This window comes from Chrysochloris asiatica, unplaced genomic scaffold, assembly GCF_000296735.1.
Source record: "Chrysochloris asiatica unplaced genomic scaffold, ChrAsi1.0 scaffold00190, whole genome shotgun sequence".
NCBI lineage: Eukaryota > Metazoa > Chordata > Mammalia > Afrosoricida > Chrysochloridae > Chrysochloris > Chrysochloris asiatica.
The window spans coordinates 5606428-5624403 of NW_006408708.1; the positions used below are offsets into that span (position 1 = coordinate 5606428).

Below are 17976 nucleotides of genomic sequence, written 5' to 3' on the forward strand. Positions count from 1 at the left end.
CAGTAATGATCAATACATCTTGATTGCATGTTTGATCAATTTCAGATTGAAGAAGTTGTTAGAATTCTTTTATTTCATCCTCACTGGCTTTAGTGATTGGTGTGTGTAAATTTTAATAATAGTGGCATTACCTGGTCTTACCTGTAAGTGCATGTATATTATGCTATCACAGACAGCGTTGTACCTCATGACTGATCTGGATATGTTCTTTTTGACAATGAATGCAATACCGTAGGTATGGATTAAATTGCTTTCATTGTGTTTTGGGGTTTTTTGTTTGTTTGTTTGTTTGTTTTGTGGTACGATTGATTTCTTTGTTTTGCAGATCTTCCTGTGCTGAATTCATGTTTTTGTTTTATTTCTTGTCAGCTTCTTCATAGTTTTAATGTTTCCCTGTTCTCCTTGGATTTTCATTTTCTTGGTATGTAGTGAAACATTAATTTTCTTTGAGGTTACTTTATATTCTATTTTATCCTGCAGTCTACCTGACCTTCTCACCACCTGGATCTCTGTCTCTATGTGTTTACTTTCTTTCACAATGTAATTGTTTTGATCATAGACTGACTTCCCAGATCCTCTGAATTCGTTCTTATAATTTTGTTATGTTCTCGACTCTTCCATTTTTAAAATTTGATTTCTGGTTGGTGCTGCCACGTATGTCAATCTTTGTTTTTTGTTGGTTCTTGTTGGTTCTCAGTCCACAGAACTCCCTTAAACATGTTTAGCAGTATAGGGTTGGCTTTGACAAAAATCCCTTAGCTTCTGTTTATCCTGGACTGTTTTGATCACACTGTCTTATTTGATTGACAGCTTTGCTGGATAGAGGATTCTTGGTTGTCAGTTTTGTTTTGTTTTTCTTTCAGAGTTTTATATATGTCTCCCCATTGCCTTCTTGCCTGCGTGGTTTCTGTTGAGAGATTCTGGCTTTATCTAATTTGCTTGCCATTGTATGTAACGCTTCTCTTTTCCTTAGCTGCTTTCAATACTCTCTCATTATTTTAATTTTGGAGGGATTTATAATTATATGTCTTGTGATTTTATTTGGGGCTCTATCTCTCCTGGGGTTCATTGAGCTTCTTGAGTGCTTATTATGTTTTCAGGATGTTGGGGACATTTTCTTCCAGCATCTCTTCAACTATCTCCTCCGTGGACTTGTGTGATTTTCCCTGTTCTGGTATGCCAATAATTCTTAAGTTATTACTCTTCATATTGTCCAACATGAATCTTAGACATTCTTCAGATTTTTAAAAATCTCCTTTTTAGGCTCTTCTAGCCTAGTAGTATGGAGAGATTTGTCTTCCAGCTCACTAGTTCTGCCTTCCATCTCTTCAATTCTACTCCTTTGCTCTTTCAGTGTATTACCCATTTCTGATATTCTGTTATTAATTATTTGGATTTCTTTTTGTAAGTTTTGAATTGTTTCCAATGCTGTATTGATCTTATTTGATTTTTCCTGTAGTGCTTTCATGACTTCTTCCATATTTTTCTCAACTCCTCTGTAAAGTGTTTTGATACATTTTATTATCATTTTTCTGAATTCATTTTCAGGCATTTCCAAAGCCTGCCTTCTTTCCACTATGAAGTCTAGGTCTACCTCCAGCTCATTTGTCTCACTCACTTTATCTTGTTTCTGGACATGTTCAGAGTTGGTCATCTGTTTCTTGGGCATATCCAGTAGTTAGCTGTTTCCTTAATACTTAGATGTATATATGTTTTTGTATTTTATTATGCTTTATAATATGATCAGGAGGAGATGGGCTTCCCTTTTCACTCTTTTTATTACTCATCATAGAGTAACTGTTGTAAGTGTTGGCTTCCTACTGGTGTATGGCAGCTGGTATTGGTTCTGGCCTGGATGGTGGGACTTTATAGGGTTTGATTGTAGCTTGACTGTATGACCACAATCACTGTCTCTTCTTGGGTAATGTACAGAGAGAAAGAGCCTCTTAAAGGTAAAAAGGGAACAAACCAAAAAAACAAACAGCAACAGCATAAAAGGCAGATTGGATAATGTAGTCAGTCTATAATCGCAGAAAAGAGAGAAGAGAGAAAAACAATAATTCTGTAGCCAAATATGAGTATGTCTTTAATGTCCCTCTCTTGGTTTCTTGCCTTCAAGGTCACCTGAGAAATTTCAAGATGCCACTGTTGGTCATTATGATGTAATTGAGGATTTAATTTTTGTCCTTTTTACTTTTCAGTCTGTCTTTCTCCTGGTCCACAACACCTGTTCATACCTTTTTCCTAGTAATAAACAGTTCAAAGCTTGCTGTGTCCATTTTGCTCTGCCATTTGGTTTTAAATGGGATCTTTTATTTTAAATTTTAGCAGATCTGTGCACACATGTAGTAGAATACTCCTGGATTTGGGGCGGTGTCTACTTACTCAGGCATTTACTTTAGTTGCCAGGATGAAGGTGCACAGACAGCAAGAAACCAGTGAACAGATTCCTCAGGAGCACAATTAAGTGTTCTGGAATACTCATACTTGCAATGTTGTCCATAGAGTGTTATGATCCACACAATCTAAAGCATTTGCCTAGTCGATAAAACACAGACAAATAACTTTCTGGTATTTTCTGCTTTCAGCCAACATCCACTGGACATCAGCAGTGATATCCCTTGTTCCACATCCTCTTCTGAATCTGGCTTGAACTTCTGGAATGTCTTTGGCAATGTCTGCTTGCAGCTGTTTTTGTGTTATCTTTAGTAAAACTTTACTTGCATGGAATATCAAAGAGACTGTCCAGTGATTTCCGCATTCTGTTGGGTCACCTTTCTTTGGAATGGGCACAAATACAAATTTCTTCCAAATAGTTGACCAAATAGTTGTCTTCAAAATTTCTTGGCAAAGATTAGTGAATGCCTCCAGTGCCACCTCATTTTCTTGAAAGATTTCAATTTTTATTCCATTTGTTGTTATTGTGAAGTACCATTGAGTCAGTTCTGACCCATAGCAACCCTGTGTAGGGTTTCCTACAGGAGCTGGTGAGCTTGAACCAGTGACTTTGTAGTTCAAACTGCTATGCATTTATTGTACCATGTGTTACCAATTGGGCTGCTAACATTTTTGCTACCTTAAAGATATACAGCATTGGGCACCCTGTACTCATAGGGTTGCTATGTGTTTGAACCAACTCCACAACTCTTAACAATCACCATCACCATGCCTATTGCTCTTCCCATACCACCACACACTAATGATTTGTATCAGTGCAGCACACTCTACTGTTTAATAACCACATTGACAGGTAGGATTTTTTTTTTTTTTTCCTTTTTCTAAGCAAAGTTTCCTATGTTGCATCCTAAAATCAATGTAAGTTTTTTTTTTTTTTTTTTTTTTTAAACTATGTACTTTTTGCCATCATTTAAATGAGGGAAAGCTAAACAATGAATAAGCAAGTCCAGAGAAGAATCAATGCATTATGAATTAAATTATGTTGTTGGTGAAGAATATTAAAAGTACATGGACTGCCAGAAGAGCAAACAAATCTGTCTTGAAAGTAGTGTAGTCAGAATACTCCTTAGAAGTGAGAATGCCATTTCTTGTACTTTGGACATGTTATCAGAAGGGGCCAGTCAGTTCCTGGAGAAAGACATCATTCTTAGCAGAAGTTCAGTGAAAAAGATGAAGATCTCCAAGGAGATGGATTGGCATAGTAGCAGTAACAATGGGTTCAACTGAAAGGATGTCACAGGACTGGACAGTGTTCCATTCTATTATACACAGGGTCACCGTGAGTTAGAAGTGACTCAACAGCACCCAATAACAAAAACACAATTTTTGCTGCCATTTAAACCTATTTCCTCCTATCTTTGGTGATACAGGAGGATAGAGGTGAATATTACTCCATATATTTAATTTATATATGTCTTTAAGTATTTCATGCTAATTGACTATAAACAATAAACATCAATTTTTAAAATGCATATTACTATTCTGCTTTCACCTCTGTATGTAGATACAGTTGTGTCAGACACATCCTATTTCTGTTGGCTTCAATAAATTAAAATTAAATAATAAAATAAGAATTGAAATTACAATAATTAAAACGTTTACTTCAACTTACTGTTAATGCTGTTTTTTCCTCTCCAGCAGCCAAGTATGCTGAACCCAAGTAATAGCAAGCTTCCCCTTCCATCTTTTTGTCATTTCCTAAAGAGAAGATGAAGAGAAAGTATTATGACATTAAAGAAATTACTCTAGTACACCAAATGGAATCCTTGTTTTTAAAGATAGTAGGACTTTATTATAGAATAGTATGTAGATTTAGCTCTGAAATCCAACTGTGCTAAAAGAATGATAAGTGAAAAGAAAATTTACCTGGATTCCAGATGTTAAAGTAAGGTGCTTAACAATATGATTATCAGGAAGTTCAGCTTACATATACAGCCCAATCAACATTGGCAATCATATATAATTTGTATAATTGTTCACCATGCAAAGACCTGTGGTGATCCTGCATAGCTGATATCCATATATGGACCACCAGATAAAAGGTATCAATCCTATAAGGGTACACATGCAAACTCACATATTCACATATACATGAACTGACTTTTTGCTAAATCTGTAATGGGGCATATACTTAGAAAATCAAGGAATTGTTTACTGTCTTGGTTACATTCAGTTTAAAATGTTCAAGATTAGCTGAGAATAACAGTTTTTGGCTTCTTCTCATGAAATTTCAGGCATATTTTAACTCCAAATACATTTTCTTTGTTAATATTTCTCATCATGTTTTTGTTTTGTTTTGCTAAAAATTTAGACTTTCTAATTCTTCCATAAAGTGTTTTATTTTATGAATGACCCAATTCTCTTTTCCAAAAGTAATGGTGCAACATGCAGGTGAAAAAGACATATCTCATGCCTTTCTGCGAACTATATAATGCATTTTCAAGGGTCATGAAAGGTTCTCATTTGATAAAAAAAAATGCTATTCCTCTTCTATTTTTGGAAGTCAATGCTTTCCAGTGTCACCTAATTCCTGGGTAAGGAATGTGCTGACAGACCTACTCTTGTTTTTGGTCTTTGGAAAGTAAGTATCCTTAGATTTCTGAACTCTGTGTTCCAACAGTGATGGATTTCATCAGGAGCTAGCAATTCTCCATGCTGCGCTCACTCTCACCACTCACTGAATTACCCTTCATGAAGCAGTGCCTCAATTGGAAGACAGCAAGAAAACAGAATGGCAAATGCCAGTAACAGCAATTTTTTTCTCTTCTAGCTATTTCACCAATTGCAGTAAATTATACCCTCAAGGTCTCACTTCAGCAGAGTTGATGGAGCTGTGATCCATCTAGGGAATTTTAACTTTCACAATTCAACTAGTCTCTAACTTTTTCTCTGATACAGGTTTATGCTTGCTGGGGATAGATGTGAGACTAGGGGAGGCAAAGACATGGTAAAAGAAAGGGATTTTGAAAGGAAGTTACCTCTTGGATGATGAAAAGTTGGCTAAATAAAGTTTATACTTGTTGAGTTAAATGATGTAAAGTCTATTAGTTTAAGATGGGAAACTGGCAACTGTTTGGGCTAACATAGTAGTCTCAGATCATAAAAGAGAAAGAGGGAAAGAAGGAAGGTAGGTAGGAAGTAAGATTTTGCATTAGAAATATTTGGGATTTGCTATGGATAAGATTGCAAATAATAGGTATTCCAGAGCACTTAATTGTGCTCATGAGGCACCTGTACATAGACTAAAAGGCAGTTGTTTGAACAGAATAAGAAGATGCTGAATGGTTTAAAATCAGGAAAGCTGTGCACTAAGGTTGTATCCTGTCACCATACATATTCAGTCTGTATGCTGAGAAAATAATCTGAAAAATTAGATTACATGATGAATTTAGCATCAGGATTGGAGGAGATTCATTAACAATCTATGATATGCAGATGACCCAACCTTGGTTCCTGGAAGTGATGGTTTAAAATACTGATGAAAACCAAATACTTCAGTATGGGTAGCAACTCAATGTGAAAAAAATTAAAATCCTCACAACTGGTTCAATAGATAATATTTTGATAAATGGAGAGAAGATTGAGGTTCTCAGAGACTTCATTTTGCTTGGAACCACAATCAATACTCTTGGAAATAGCAGTCAAGAAGTCAAATGACATATTGTGTTAGGCAAATCTGCAGAACAAGACCTCTCTAAAGTGTTCAAGAGCAAAGATGTCATTTTGAGGACTAAATCACACCTGACCCAAACCAGGGCATTTTCAATAACCTCATATGCATATGAAAGTTGGACAATAAAAAAAAAAAATAAATAAATAGAGGAATTGATGAATTTGAATTATGTTGTTGGGGAAGAATAATGAAAGTACCATAGACTTCCAGAATGACAAACAAGTCTGTGTTGGAAGAAGCTCAGTTATAATGCTCCTTAAAGCCAACATGGACAGACTTTGTCTCTCATACTTTGGGCATCTTATCAGTAAGGACCAGTCCCTGGAAAAGGACATCATGCTTGGTAAAGTTGAGGGTCAACCAAATAGAGGGAGATCCTCAACTAGATGGATTGGCACAGTGGCAGCAACAAAGTGTTCAAACATAGCAAGAATTGTGAGGATGGCGCAAGTCAGACAGTGGTTCAGTCTGTTGTGCAGAGGTTTGCTATGGCTCAGAATGGACTTTACAGCAATTAACAACAAACAACATGATTTGAAATTAACTCAATGGCTTTGAACAACAATAATAACTGGATAACTGTAATAAAAAAGACAGGCAAAAACATAGCTAGTAAGACTATAAAATGGTACAGCTACTTTGGAAAACTATTTGGCAGTTATTCAATAACTATATATAGAGTTACTGTTTAATCCAATAATTTCACTACTAGATATATGTCTTGAAGAAATGAAAACATTATGCACATTCAAAAGCATGTGCACAGATATTTATGGCAGCATGATTTACAATAACCAAAGTTGGAAACAACAAAAGTGTCCATTAACAGATGAATGGATATCAAGTGAGAAGAGCATGAGCAGAATGTGAGACCCTATCCAGAGAAGCAGTGACACCAGAGATGGAGGTAGAGATGCAGACAAAGAGATCTAGAACAGCTGAGGACTCCAGACTCATGGAAAGAGAAAGACTGTGCGCTGGCAGCCAGGAGGCAAACTTGCAGAATGTGGCCTTGGGTTGTTTAAATGATTATGTGTTCCTGAGTGTTTTTGCGTACATCCCCCTCCATAAAACTTCCCCCTCCCCACCCCCCCAAAAAAAACAAACAAACAAAACCAAAAAGAGGGAATAGAAGAAAATACTGTTGAATGATGATGCACGGAGGAGATTATATTCATTGCAATGAAATGATGAGTGGAAAACCGATGTTCTCCCATATAAACTGTAGCATAATTTGCAATAAAAAGTAAAAACAACAACAACCGATGAATGGATAAACAAAATGTGATATTAGCTAACAGTGGAATATTGTTTGTAATGAGTACTGATACATGGGTGCACCTTGACAACATTATGGTGAGTGAAAGCATCCAGTCTTATAAAGATCACATACTACTATATGGTTTCACTTCATGAAATGTGCAGAATAGACAAATCCATAGAGACAGAAGGTGGGTTAGTAGATGCTAAGCCCTGGGGTAAGGGAGGAAGGAATGGAAAATGACTACTAATGGGGGTGATGAAATTGAACTGGAATTAGTGGTTTTCGGAGGAATAGCTTTGTTAATGCACTGAAAATCCTTGAGTTGTGCACTTAAAAATGTACAATTGTGAGGATATTCTTGTTGTGCATTATCAAGAAGCCTAGCAAGGAAACAGGCCTGGAATTCGGTGTAAGTAGCCCTTCAATATGATACAAGCCACAGTGGAGTCATGACGCCTTAACTAGCCAATTATCTGGTTCCTGCTTCAGACTCTGACCAAAGAAAGAGACCACAGGAAGAAGAGATACTTTGTCTCCCAGAACATTTTGGCTACTGTCAGAGCTCTGCAAAAAACTGTGCAATCCTTCAACCTGTGCACTGTCTTATATCGAAAATGTGGAGAAAGATGTTTATCAGTTTTCAAAGCTATTACAAATTTTCAGCATTACCAGTAAGCTTTCCCTGTGTCCTTTGTCTGTTTATTTGAAAATAAGAAATGTTTTCAGAATGGTGGCTGCTATTGGAAGAGACTCTTTGTGAACTATGTTACAATTTAGCAAATGTGAAACTAAAATGAAATGCTTTTTCTTGATCCCTTACTTTACTTTGGAATTCCATGTAACTTGTCATGTGACTAAAGTTACTGCTGAAATCGACCTGATAGCTAACTATATATGTCATTGTTTATATGTTTTGGAGAGATACTATTATTCATTCAAAAGCAGTTCATTCAATGGGATACATCTTTCAGTAGGGGATATTTCCTATGAGTAGTTCAACTGAAGTTGTTAAAGAAGTAACAGAAAGAATAAATGTTTACATTTACTCTTTTAATTAATTGAAATCACACCTGTAAATTAAAATAATAAGTTTTACTTTCTCTGGTGGTTGTGGTAGTGTGCCGGGGAGTTGGTTCTGATTCATAGCAACCCTATGGTTGCTTTCTGAGGCTATAAATATGAACAGGAGCATAAAACCTAATTTTTCTCCTGCAGAAAACCTGGTAATTTCGAACTGCTGATGTCGAGGTTAGCAGCCCAACTCAAAACCACTACTCTACTAACCTAATTTCATTTAGGTTATTTCATGGATATTTAAGCCAATCTATTAAATATATCCATGAGTTAATGAACTTTAGTTCAAGAGCATAGCTTCTATCTTTTTCTCCTTCCTTAAAAAAAAATACATTTTAAAACAAATTACTATCCCTGGTAGCCCTGTAGGATAAGCACTAGACTACTAACCACAAGATAGGCAATTCAAACCCACTAGCAATTCTGAGGATAAAAGATGAGACTATCTGCTCCCATAAAGATTTACAGCTGTAGAAATCCTATATAGGGTCACATTGAGTTGGAATCGGTTTAACAGAGTAGATTTTTTTTTTTTTTTTTCTTCGTGGGATCTGATAAGATACCTTTGTATTTCACAAATTAGAAGTTTATAAAAGTATACTACCCAATTTTCCTTTATATTTTAGACATTCACAAATGACACAAAATGTTAAGGGCATGATCACAAAAAATGTTTTTACTGATGTCAATAGGCATGTGAATCACTTGGTGATCTCCTTAACTAATGATGCAGTAAGTAGAGAATGGGGCCCGAGATACTACTTTTCTTACAAGCTTATTGGTGATGTGTTATTACTGGTCCAAAGACCTTTGCGAGGCAAGGGTCTAAAATGTATTACAATTCTATTTTCCTGTTTTGGAGCCCTGGTGGCACAGTGGTTAAGTATTCAGTTGCTAACTGAAGGGTTTGCAGTTGAAACCCACCAGCATCTCCAAGGAAGAAGCGATGTGGCAATCTGCTTCTTCAAAGATTATAAATATTATAGTCTTGGAAACCTGACATGGCAGTTCTACTCTGTCCTACAAAATCACCATGAGTCAGAATCGATTTGATGATAATGGGATTTGGGTTTGTATTTTCCTGTTACTCTGAACAAAATATTTATCATGATTTCCCGATTACCTGATGATTTGCAGACAATGAAAGGTCTCTCAGATTGGAAAAAAGAAATAACTTTTTTTTAAAAAAATACCCTCAACACCCCTCCCTTAACTTTCATAAACAACCTTAAACTTCTTATTATGGATTCGTTGTTTTATAACACTACTCCCACAGGACTGCAGTTTTGGAGCTAAAGCTTTCAAGAATCTAATGGATTTCTTGTTGTCAGCACGAAGCACCTGTTTTACAGTGAAATTTGAAAGTATATTGATAGCATTTGTCTTTGCATTTCATAGGAAATAATCACCCAAACATTTGACAATCTTTACTTTACTCCTGGGAGAACCAGTGTCTGCCCATTAAAGAAAGCAACGTGAAAGGATTCTTTGCCACTTACCTTCTTTGGCTATTTCAGAAGCTTTTATTAGAATTTTGATGGCCTGTTTGTATTCTTTATTTTCCAGCATTTTGTCTGAGAGGAATCTGTAAATCCTCAGGAGATTCTCACAGGCCAACAAGTTGAGAAAGCGGCCTGTCTCATCCTTCCATATCCGCCCTTGCGTCAGTTGATGGAATGCTTCATAATGCTTGGCAGCTTCCAGAAGCTGACCTGAAGAATAAAAGCCATTCATTAATATAAACCATAAGCCAGAACATACATTCAAAAAATTTGTGTACGTCCTGTGCTTTAAATTAAAGAAAGAAAGCACTGAATATGGTTAAGGATTTTTAAGGCTTACGAGGAATTTAACTGAGATAGCAGCTATCTCTAAATTGACCTTAGGTTTGGATGGAAGCTTGCTAGAGAGATGGACTGATAACCAGGATTATATATGTCTAGTCCCTGGGAGGTACAAATGGTTACATGCTTGACCAAATGTCAGTGGTTCAAACTTACCCAAAGGTTACTTGGAAGACAAGCCTGGCAAACTGGTCCTGAAAGGTCACAGTCTTGAAAACCCTACGGAGCAGTTCTACTCCGCATACATGGAGTTGCCATGAGTCAGAATCAACTCAAATGCAACTAACAACAACAACAACAAATATATGCTTAGAAACAGTATGAAAGTCCAATAACAATTATTAATAATAATCACATTTGTTGTTGTAAGTAAGTGCTGTTGAGTGACTTTCGACCTATAGCAACGCTGTATAGGGTTTCCGAGGAGCAGCTGGTGAGTTTGAACCACCGACCTTGCAGTTCAAACCAACTTTGCAGTCCAGCATGTTAATGCACAGCGCCACACCAGGACTCCAATAATTATATTAACCACTGTTTATTTAACATTATACAAGGCAGGCACCGTACTACGTGCTTTATCATTTAATCTCTATAAATATTCTATGGAGTAGGGACTGTCTGCTAATGAAAAGGTTGGCAGTTAGAATCTACCAAAAGGTACCTCGTAATAAAGGCCTGAAAATCTGTTTTGAAATTCTATATTAATAAAGGCTTCATAATCGAATTCTCCATCACTTATCTGTTTATCATAGTGTGTTAGTTTGCATTTTGTTGTGATGCCCATCCAATATTTCAAATACCATCAGGGTTATCCCTAGTGGACTGGTTTCAGTGGAGCTTCCACCTTAAGACACAGTTGGAAGAAGGATCTAGCAACTTTTTCTACTTCTGAAAAAAAAAAAAAAAAAAAAAAGAGTCAACGGAAACCTTATGAATAGCAATGAAAACACTGATGTAGTGCCAGAAGATGAGTCCCTCAGACTGGAAAGCACTCAATATATCTCTGAGAAAGAGCTGCCCCTTCAAAGTAGAGTCTACTTTAATGATGTGGCTAGAATAAAGCTTGCTGTTAGTGCCGTTGAGTCGGTTCTGACTCATAATGACCCTGTATAGGGTTTCTGAGGAGCTGCTGGTGGGTTTGAACTGATGACCTATGGCTAGCAGTTCTGTGCTTATCCTACAGAGCCACACCAGATTAAACCCTATAGGACCTTAATTTGTTGATGTGGAATGAACGAAAATAAGAAGAAACATATGCAAACATCCATCAATAATCAGAACATGGAAGGTATAAATTGTGAATACAGGAAAATTGAAAGTTGTCAAAAGAGAAGTGGAACACATGAAGATCCGTATTCGATACATTATTGAGTTGAAGTGGACTGGCATTGACCATTTTCAATTGGACAGTCATATTACCTATTACTCTAGAAGTGACAAATTGAAGAGGAATAGTATTTGCATTCATTGTCAAAAAGACTAGTTCAAGATTGATCCTGAAGTACAGCATAGTCAGTGACAGAATAATATCCATATTCCTACAAGGAACACTATTTCATACAATTACTATTCAAAATTTACTCACCAATCACTAATGCCAAAGATGGAATTAATGATATTTACCAACTTCTATTCTGGAATTGGAGTCCTGGTGTGGCACTGTGGGTTAATGCTACAGACTGTAAAGCCATTTGAACTGCAAGGTTGGCAGTTCAAACTCACCAGCTGCTCCTTGGAAACCCTATACAGGGTCGCTATGGGTCGGAATCGACTCGACGGCACTCAACAACAACAATTCTGGAATTGAACAAACATGCAATCAAGATGCATTGAAAATTATTGGTGATAGGAATGCAAAAGTTGGAAGCATAGAATGTTGTTGTTGTTATGTGCCATGGAGTCAGTTCTGACTCATAGCGACCCTGGACAGGGTTTCTGAGGTTGTAAATCTTTACAGGAGCAGAAAGCCTCATCTTTCTCCCACGGAACAGCTGGTAGTTTCAAACTGCTGACCCGGAGGTTCGCAACCCAATTTGTAACCACTATTCTACTAGAGCTCCTAAGCAAAGAATAGGATCTAGTAATTAGAAAATATGGCTTTGGTGATCACATAATAGAATTTAGCAAGACCAACAACTTTTTCATTGGAAATACTATTTTCTAAACAACATACACAGCAAACACACATGTGGATTTCATCACATGGAATACACAGGAATCAAATCTACTATATCTGAGGAAAGAGACAATGGAGAAGACCTCAATATCATTAGTTAAAGGAAGGACAGGGCTTACTGAAGAAAAGACCATCAATTGCTTATATGCAAGTTGAAGCTGAAGAAAAGTAAAACAAGTCCACAAGAGCTAAAATAAGACCTTGAGTATATACCACCTGAAAATAGAGACAAACTGAAGGATAGATTTTATGTATTGTACAGTAATGACTAAAGGCCAGCTGAGTCATGTGATGATATTAAGGATATCATACAAGTCATTGAAAAGACAGGAGAGAAAGAAAAGACCAGAATGAATCTCAGAAAAGGCTTTAAAACTTACTGTTGAACATAGAATAGCTGAAGCAAATGGACAAAATGATAAAGTAAAAGACCTGGAGAGAAATTTTCACTGGACAACTCAGGAAGACAAAGTATTAAAGTGAAATGTGCAGAGACCTGTAGTTAGAAAACCAAAAGGGAAGAACACACTCAGTATTTCTTAAGCTGAAAGAACTAAAGAAAGCATGCAAGCCTTGATTTGCAACATTGGTTTCTATGGGCAAAATTTTGAATGATGTTGTTATTGTTAAGTGCTGCTGAGCTGGTTCTGACTCATAGAGACCCTGTATAGGATTTCTGAGGAGCAACTGGTGGGTCTGAACTGCCGACCTTATGGTTCACAGTCTAGTACTGATCCTACAGCACTAGAGCAGTACAATGAGGATCCACACCAAGATGTAGGAAGCATCAAAAGAAGATGGGAGGAATTCAGTGTCACTGGTCAGTCTTCAAGCATTTTAAGAGGTAGCATATGACCAAGAACCAATGGTATTGAAGGAAGAAGCCCAAGCTGAAATTACTGAAAAAACAAGGCCACCAAATATGATGGTAAAATTAGGTCATTTTCAGATAAACAGAAATTAAAACAATTTGTAAATTCCAGACCAATCTGATAAAACATACTAAAAGGAGTTATTTGGTTGGAGAATCAACAACAACCTGAGACTAATATACATGACAATATCACCTAGACTCAACCCAGCTATAGAAGTATTCAAAGTTAAATAGACTGAAAATCCAGAATAAGAGATACAGTTGCAAAAGAAAAATAAACTATAAAATAAACATAGGGAATAATGTAGTTATAGAACTTCCAAATGAAGAGGTAATCAAATATATTTCAAGAAAAAAATAAGTAAATAAAAATAAACCTATTTTAAACCCTAAAAACCAGACCATCCCTTACTCCTATCCTTAGCTCATTTCTTATGCTTAACACTAACCCTAGTCAAAACAATAACTCTAACACTAAATGAAGTCCAAGGCCTAGCCTAGACCTAACTATAGTCTTAACCCTAACTCTTACTCCTTACTCCTACCCACACCGCTGCCAAAATAACAGATTAAAAAAAAACAAACAGAAATCAGAAATCAAATGATACATTGCACTGTGCAGGAGTTCTGGTGTGGCACTATAGGTTAATGCACTGGACTTCAAAGTCAGATTGAATCACAAGGTTGGCAGTTCAAGGTCACCAGTCACTCCTTGGAAATACAATACAGGGTCACTATGGGTCGAAACCAACATGACGGCACTTAACAACAACAATATTGATTGGGCAAATCTGCTGTAAAAGATGACTTATTTAACATGTGAAAAAGCAAGAATGTTACTTCAAGGACTACAATGCACCTGACTCAAGTCATGGTATTTTGGGCTATGCATGCTTGGTGGAGCAATATGATAAGCATTGGACTGCAAACCACAATATTGGTGGTTTGAGCCCACCGATTGCTCCATGTAAGAAAGATAAGGCTTTCTGCTCTTGAAAAGATTTAAAGCCTTGGAAACCCCATATGGGGTCACTATGAGTAGGGAATCACTCAATGATATTTAACAACAATGCATGCAAAAGGTGTGTTGGTGGCTGCAAACCACAATTTTAGAAATATGAGCCCATTAGCTGCTCCTTGGGAGAAAGACAAAATTTTCTGCTCCAATAAAGATTTACAGTCTTGGAAACCTTATACAGGGTCGCTATGAGTTGGAGCCGATGATATGGCACTTAACAGCAACAACAACAATGCATGGACAATGAATAAGGAAGCCTGAAGAAGAACTGATGTCTTTGAATTATGGTGTTGGTGAAGCATATAGAATATACCGTGGATTACCAAAAGAACAAGCAAACCTCTTTTGGAAGAAGTATATCCAGAAAGCCCCTTAGAAAGAAGAATGATGAAACTTTGTTTCACATACTTGGAAATGTCATCAAGTGGGAATGATACCTGGGGAAGGATATCATGCTGGGTAAAGGACAGGGAAGGCATTCAATGAAATGGATTGACACATTGACTGTAATGATGGGTTCAAACATAGTAAGGACTGCGAGAATGCTGCAAGTGTTCAGTTCTGTTGTAAATAGGGTTACTATGAGTTGGAACTGATTTGACAACACCAAACAACAACAATATGCTTTTGAAAAATTAGTCATTGAAAACCCCATAGAACACAGTTCTGACACACATGATGTTTCCACGAATTGAAATCAAATGATGGACAATTAGTTAACTGTTTAGAGAGTATACTTTCAAGCACTGTACTGTTAGCTTCTCCAGAGATAGCACTTTGTTCATTCTTAAGAAGAATTCAAATATCTTGGGACAGGATGTTACATCTTAAGATTTCAATTTAAAATGCTATGGATCTTTAGACCACTTCATAAAGTTTGACTGAATTTTCCAAGGAGGCTTCTGTATACTCTCTTTAGTTTAGAATAAGTGTGTAATTTAAATGTCTCTCTGGATTGTGCCCTACAATAAACTCTAAAATATATATCCACCAAGCCAAAATGCTAAATTAAACTTAAGCCTTTTCATTCCATAAAGCATGAGCAAGCATATTTTCTGGAAGAGTAGTGGATTGCCTTGCCTTGTGGAAATGCTCACAATAATCTGTACTGTACATAATATTTTATTATATTGTAATTACCTAGTGGAATTACTAGAAAAGTACTTATCTTGGCAGTCCAACAGTAGCTGTTAAGAGACAGATTGATTTCATATCCCAGCTCCACCACTTTTGGCTGTATAGAAGTCGTTGGTCTTGCAAAATTCTATCGTGCTATTACCAGTATCATTTCTATCACCAAGACCATATTTTCAAATTGCCATTACCTTTTATTGTTTCAAACGTTTCCATTTTAATCACCAGTAATTACCATTGAATCTTGATAAATTTCAACCTGAGGAAATTATTCAATTTTTTTCATCATTGGCTTAGTGGTGGGTGCATATATTTGAATATTAGTGGTGTTAATTGGTCTTCTTGTAAGGATATGGATATTATCTTGCCACAGACAGCAAGCATTGTACAAGATAGATCTTGAAAAGCTCTTTTTGACTGAATACAATGCCATTCCTTGTCAATTTGTCATTCCCAGCATAGTAAATCATATGATTGTCTGATTTAAAATGGCCAATACCAGCCTGTTTCAGCTCACTAAAGCCTAGGACATGGATCTTTATGAATTCCGTTTAGTTTTTGATGACTACTAAATTTCCTAGATTTATACTTTGTACATTCCATGTTCTGAGTATTAATGGATGTTTGCAGCTGCTTTTTCTCATTTTGAATTTTGTCAAATCAGCAAATGGAGGTCCTGAAAACTTTGTTCCATTCATATCCTTAAGGTAAACTGTATTTTGAGGAGGCAGCTCTTCCCTAGTCTTAGTATGAATGCCTTTAAACCTGAGGGGACTAGTCTTCCAGTACTATGTCTGATAATATTTTGTTGGTAGTCATAAAGTTTTCAGTGGCTAACCGTTTAGAAGTGGTCTGCCACTCATTCTTCTCAGTCTGTCTTAGTCTGGAATCTGTGCTGAAATTAGTCCACCATGAGTAACCCTGCTGGTATTTAAAATACTGATGGCACGGCATCAAGAATCATAGCAACACACAAATCACCATAGACAAACTGACAAACAAGTGATGGATGGAGAATATAGGCTGAAACTAACAGCAAAGGAAATGTGTACAACGGAACTGCATACATACTTACATTGCACAAATTTCATATGATAAAACAAATACGATACTGCAAAAGAATAAAAATACTGTAAAGATTATAAATGAAAATATTGTAAAACACCAAAAAAAAATCTTAAAATGTTGCCAATATAATTTCTAGGAAGGAGAATTATGGGTGGTGATTTCTTTTTTCTATTTTATTTTTTTGCATTATTTTCTTTTTTCTTTCTTTCTGCTGTTCTTTTCCCTTTTATCAATATTTTCTAAAGCTTTTGTCATCAAAATGAGCTATCAAGCCATGAAAGATATGGAAGGACCTTCAATGAACACTGCTAAATGAAAAAAATATATATATATCTCAATCTGGAAAAGGTAAATACGGTTAAGTATGATTCCAACTACCTGATATTTTGGAAAAGACACAACTATTGAGACAGTGCAAAAAAATCAGCAGTTGTCAAGGTTTCACCAGAGGGAGGATGAATGAATAGGTGGGTACAGGGCATTTTTAGAGCAGTGAAGCTATTCTGTATGATACTATATCATTGGACCTATGACATCAAGCATTTGCCAAAACCAAGGAACTACACAACACAAGGCGTGAACCCCAATGTAACCTACAGACTTTTTTTAAAAAAAGGTTTTATTATGAATTATTTAGTTTACATGGGTGAACATTATCTTTACATTCATCCTATCACATTTTGTTTCATTGCAATGATCACAATCCCCTGCATGCATCATCAAACAATCAAAGGGTACATCCCACATGCCTGCCCTCTGGCCACCAGCACACAATCCCTCTCCCTCCTTGAGTGCAGAGTCCCCAGGCGCACCTTCTGTCCACATTATCATCTCTGCCTCCATCACTGGTGTCAATGTCTCCACAGACAGGGTCCCTCACTTTGTTTTACTCCCTCCTTTCATGGTTCCGGGGATCTCCGCTCCTGGACTGCAAAATCAGCCACTTCCCTCCTTTTATTACTAAACATTTTCATTTACCTTGCCAACACTCACTGTCAGACCTGATAGCAATCATTCACTATTGAACCATAGGAGTCCTATCCCCCTCAACTTTTATCAACTCTATCCAGACAGGTTGGAAACAATTCAGTGGAGATTCTACCTTTCCCTGTATCCTCTGGAGCTAGGTTCCCTATTGAAAGCTTGTAAGCCAGTCACTTCTTGCTTTTGTAGTCCCCACATTTTGAGTAGCCAATGTCTAAGTAACCCCTCCCTGTCAACACTGTGTACCAAGGGGGTGGGAATGATCCTAACTGTAAAGATTTGTCCGCTCCTTTGTCATACTGCTCCACAACCATAGATCAAGTTCAACAACTTGTAATAGGTTACTCTTTTTTTTTTTTCTTATGATAGGGTCCCACATTCTGCTTGCCCATAGAGTTTTTTTTTTTTTT

General features: G+C 36.6%; 1 protein-coding gene across 1 annotated transcript in view; it reads right to left on the reverse strand.

Moving 5' to 3' along the window:
- Positions 1-17976, reverse strand: part of TTC29 (tetratricopeptide repeat domain 29) — a 467422-nt gene that overhangs the window by 282663 nt on the left and 166783 nt on the right. The window contains exons 5-6 of the mRNA XM_006872284.1: positions 9968-10180; positions 4070-4155 (exon numbers count right to left, since the gene is read on the reverse strand). Of these exons, the coding sequence (XP_006872346.1) occupies positions 4070-4155; positions 9968-10180 (299 nt within the window). The remainder of the gene's footprint in view (positions 1-4069; positions 4156-9967; positions 10181-17976) is intronic.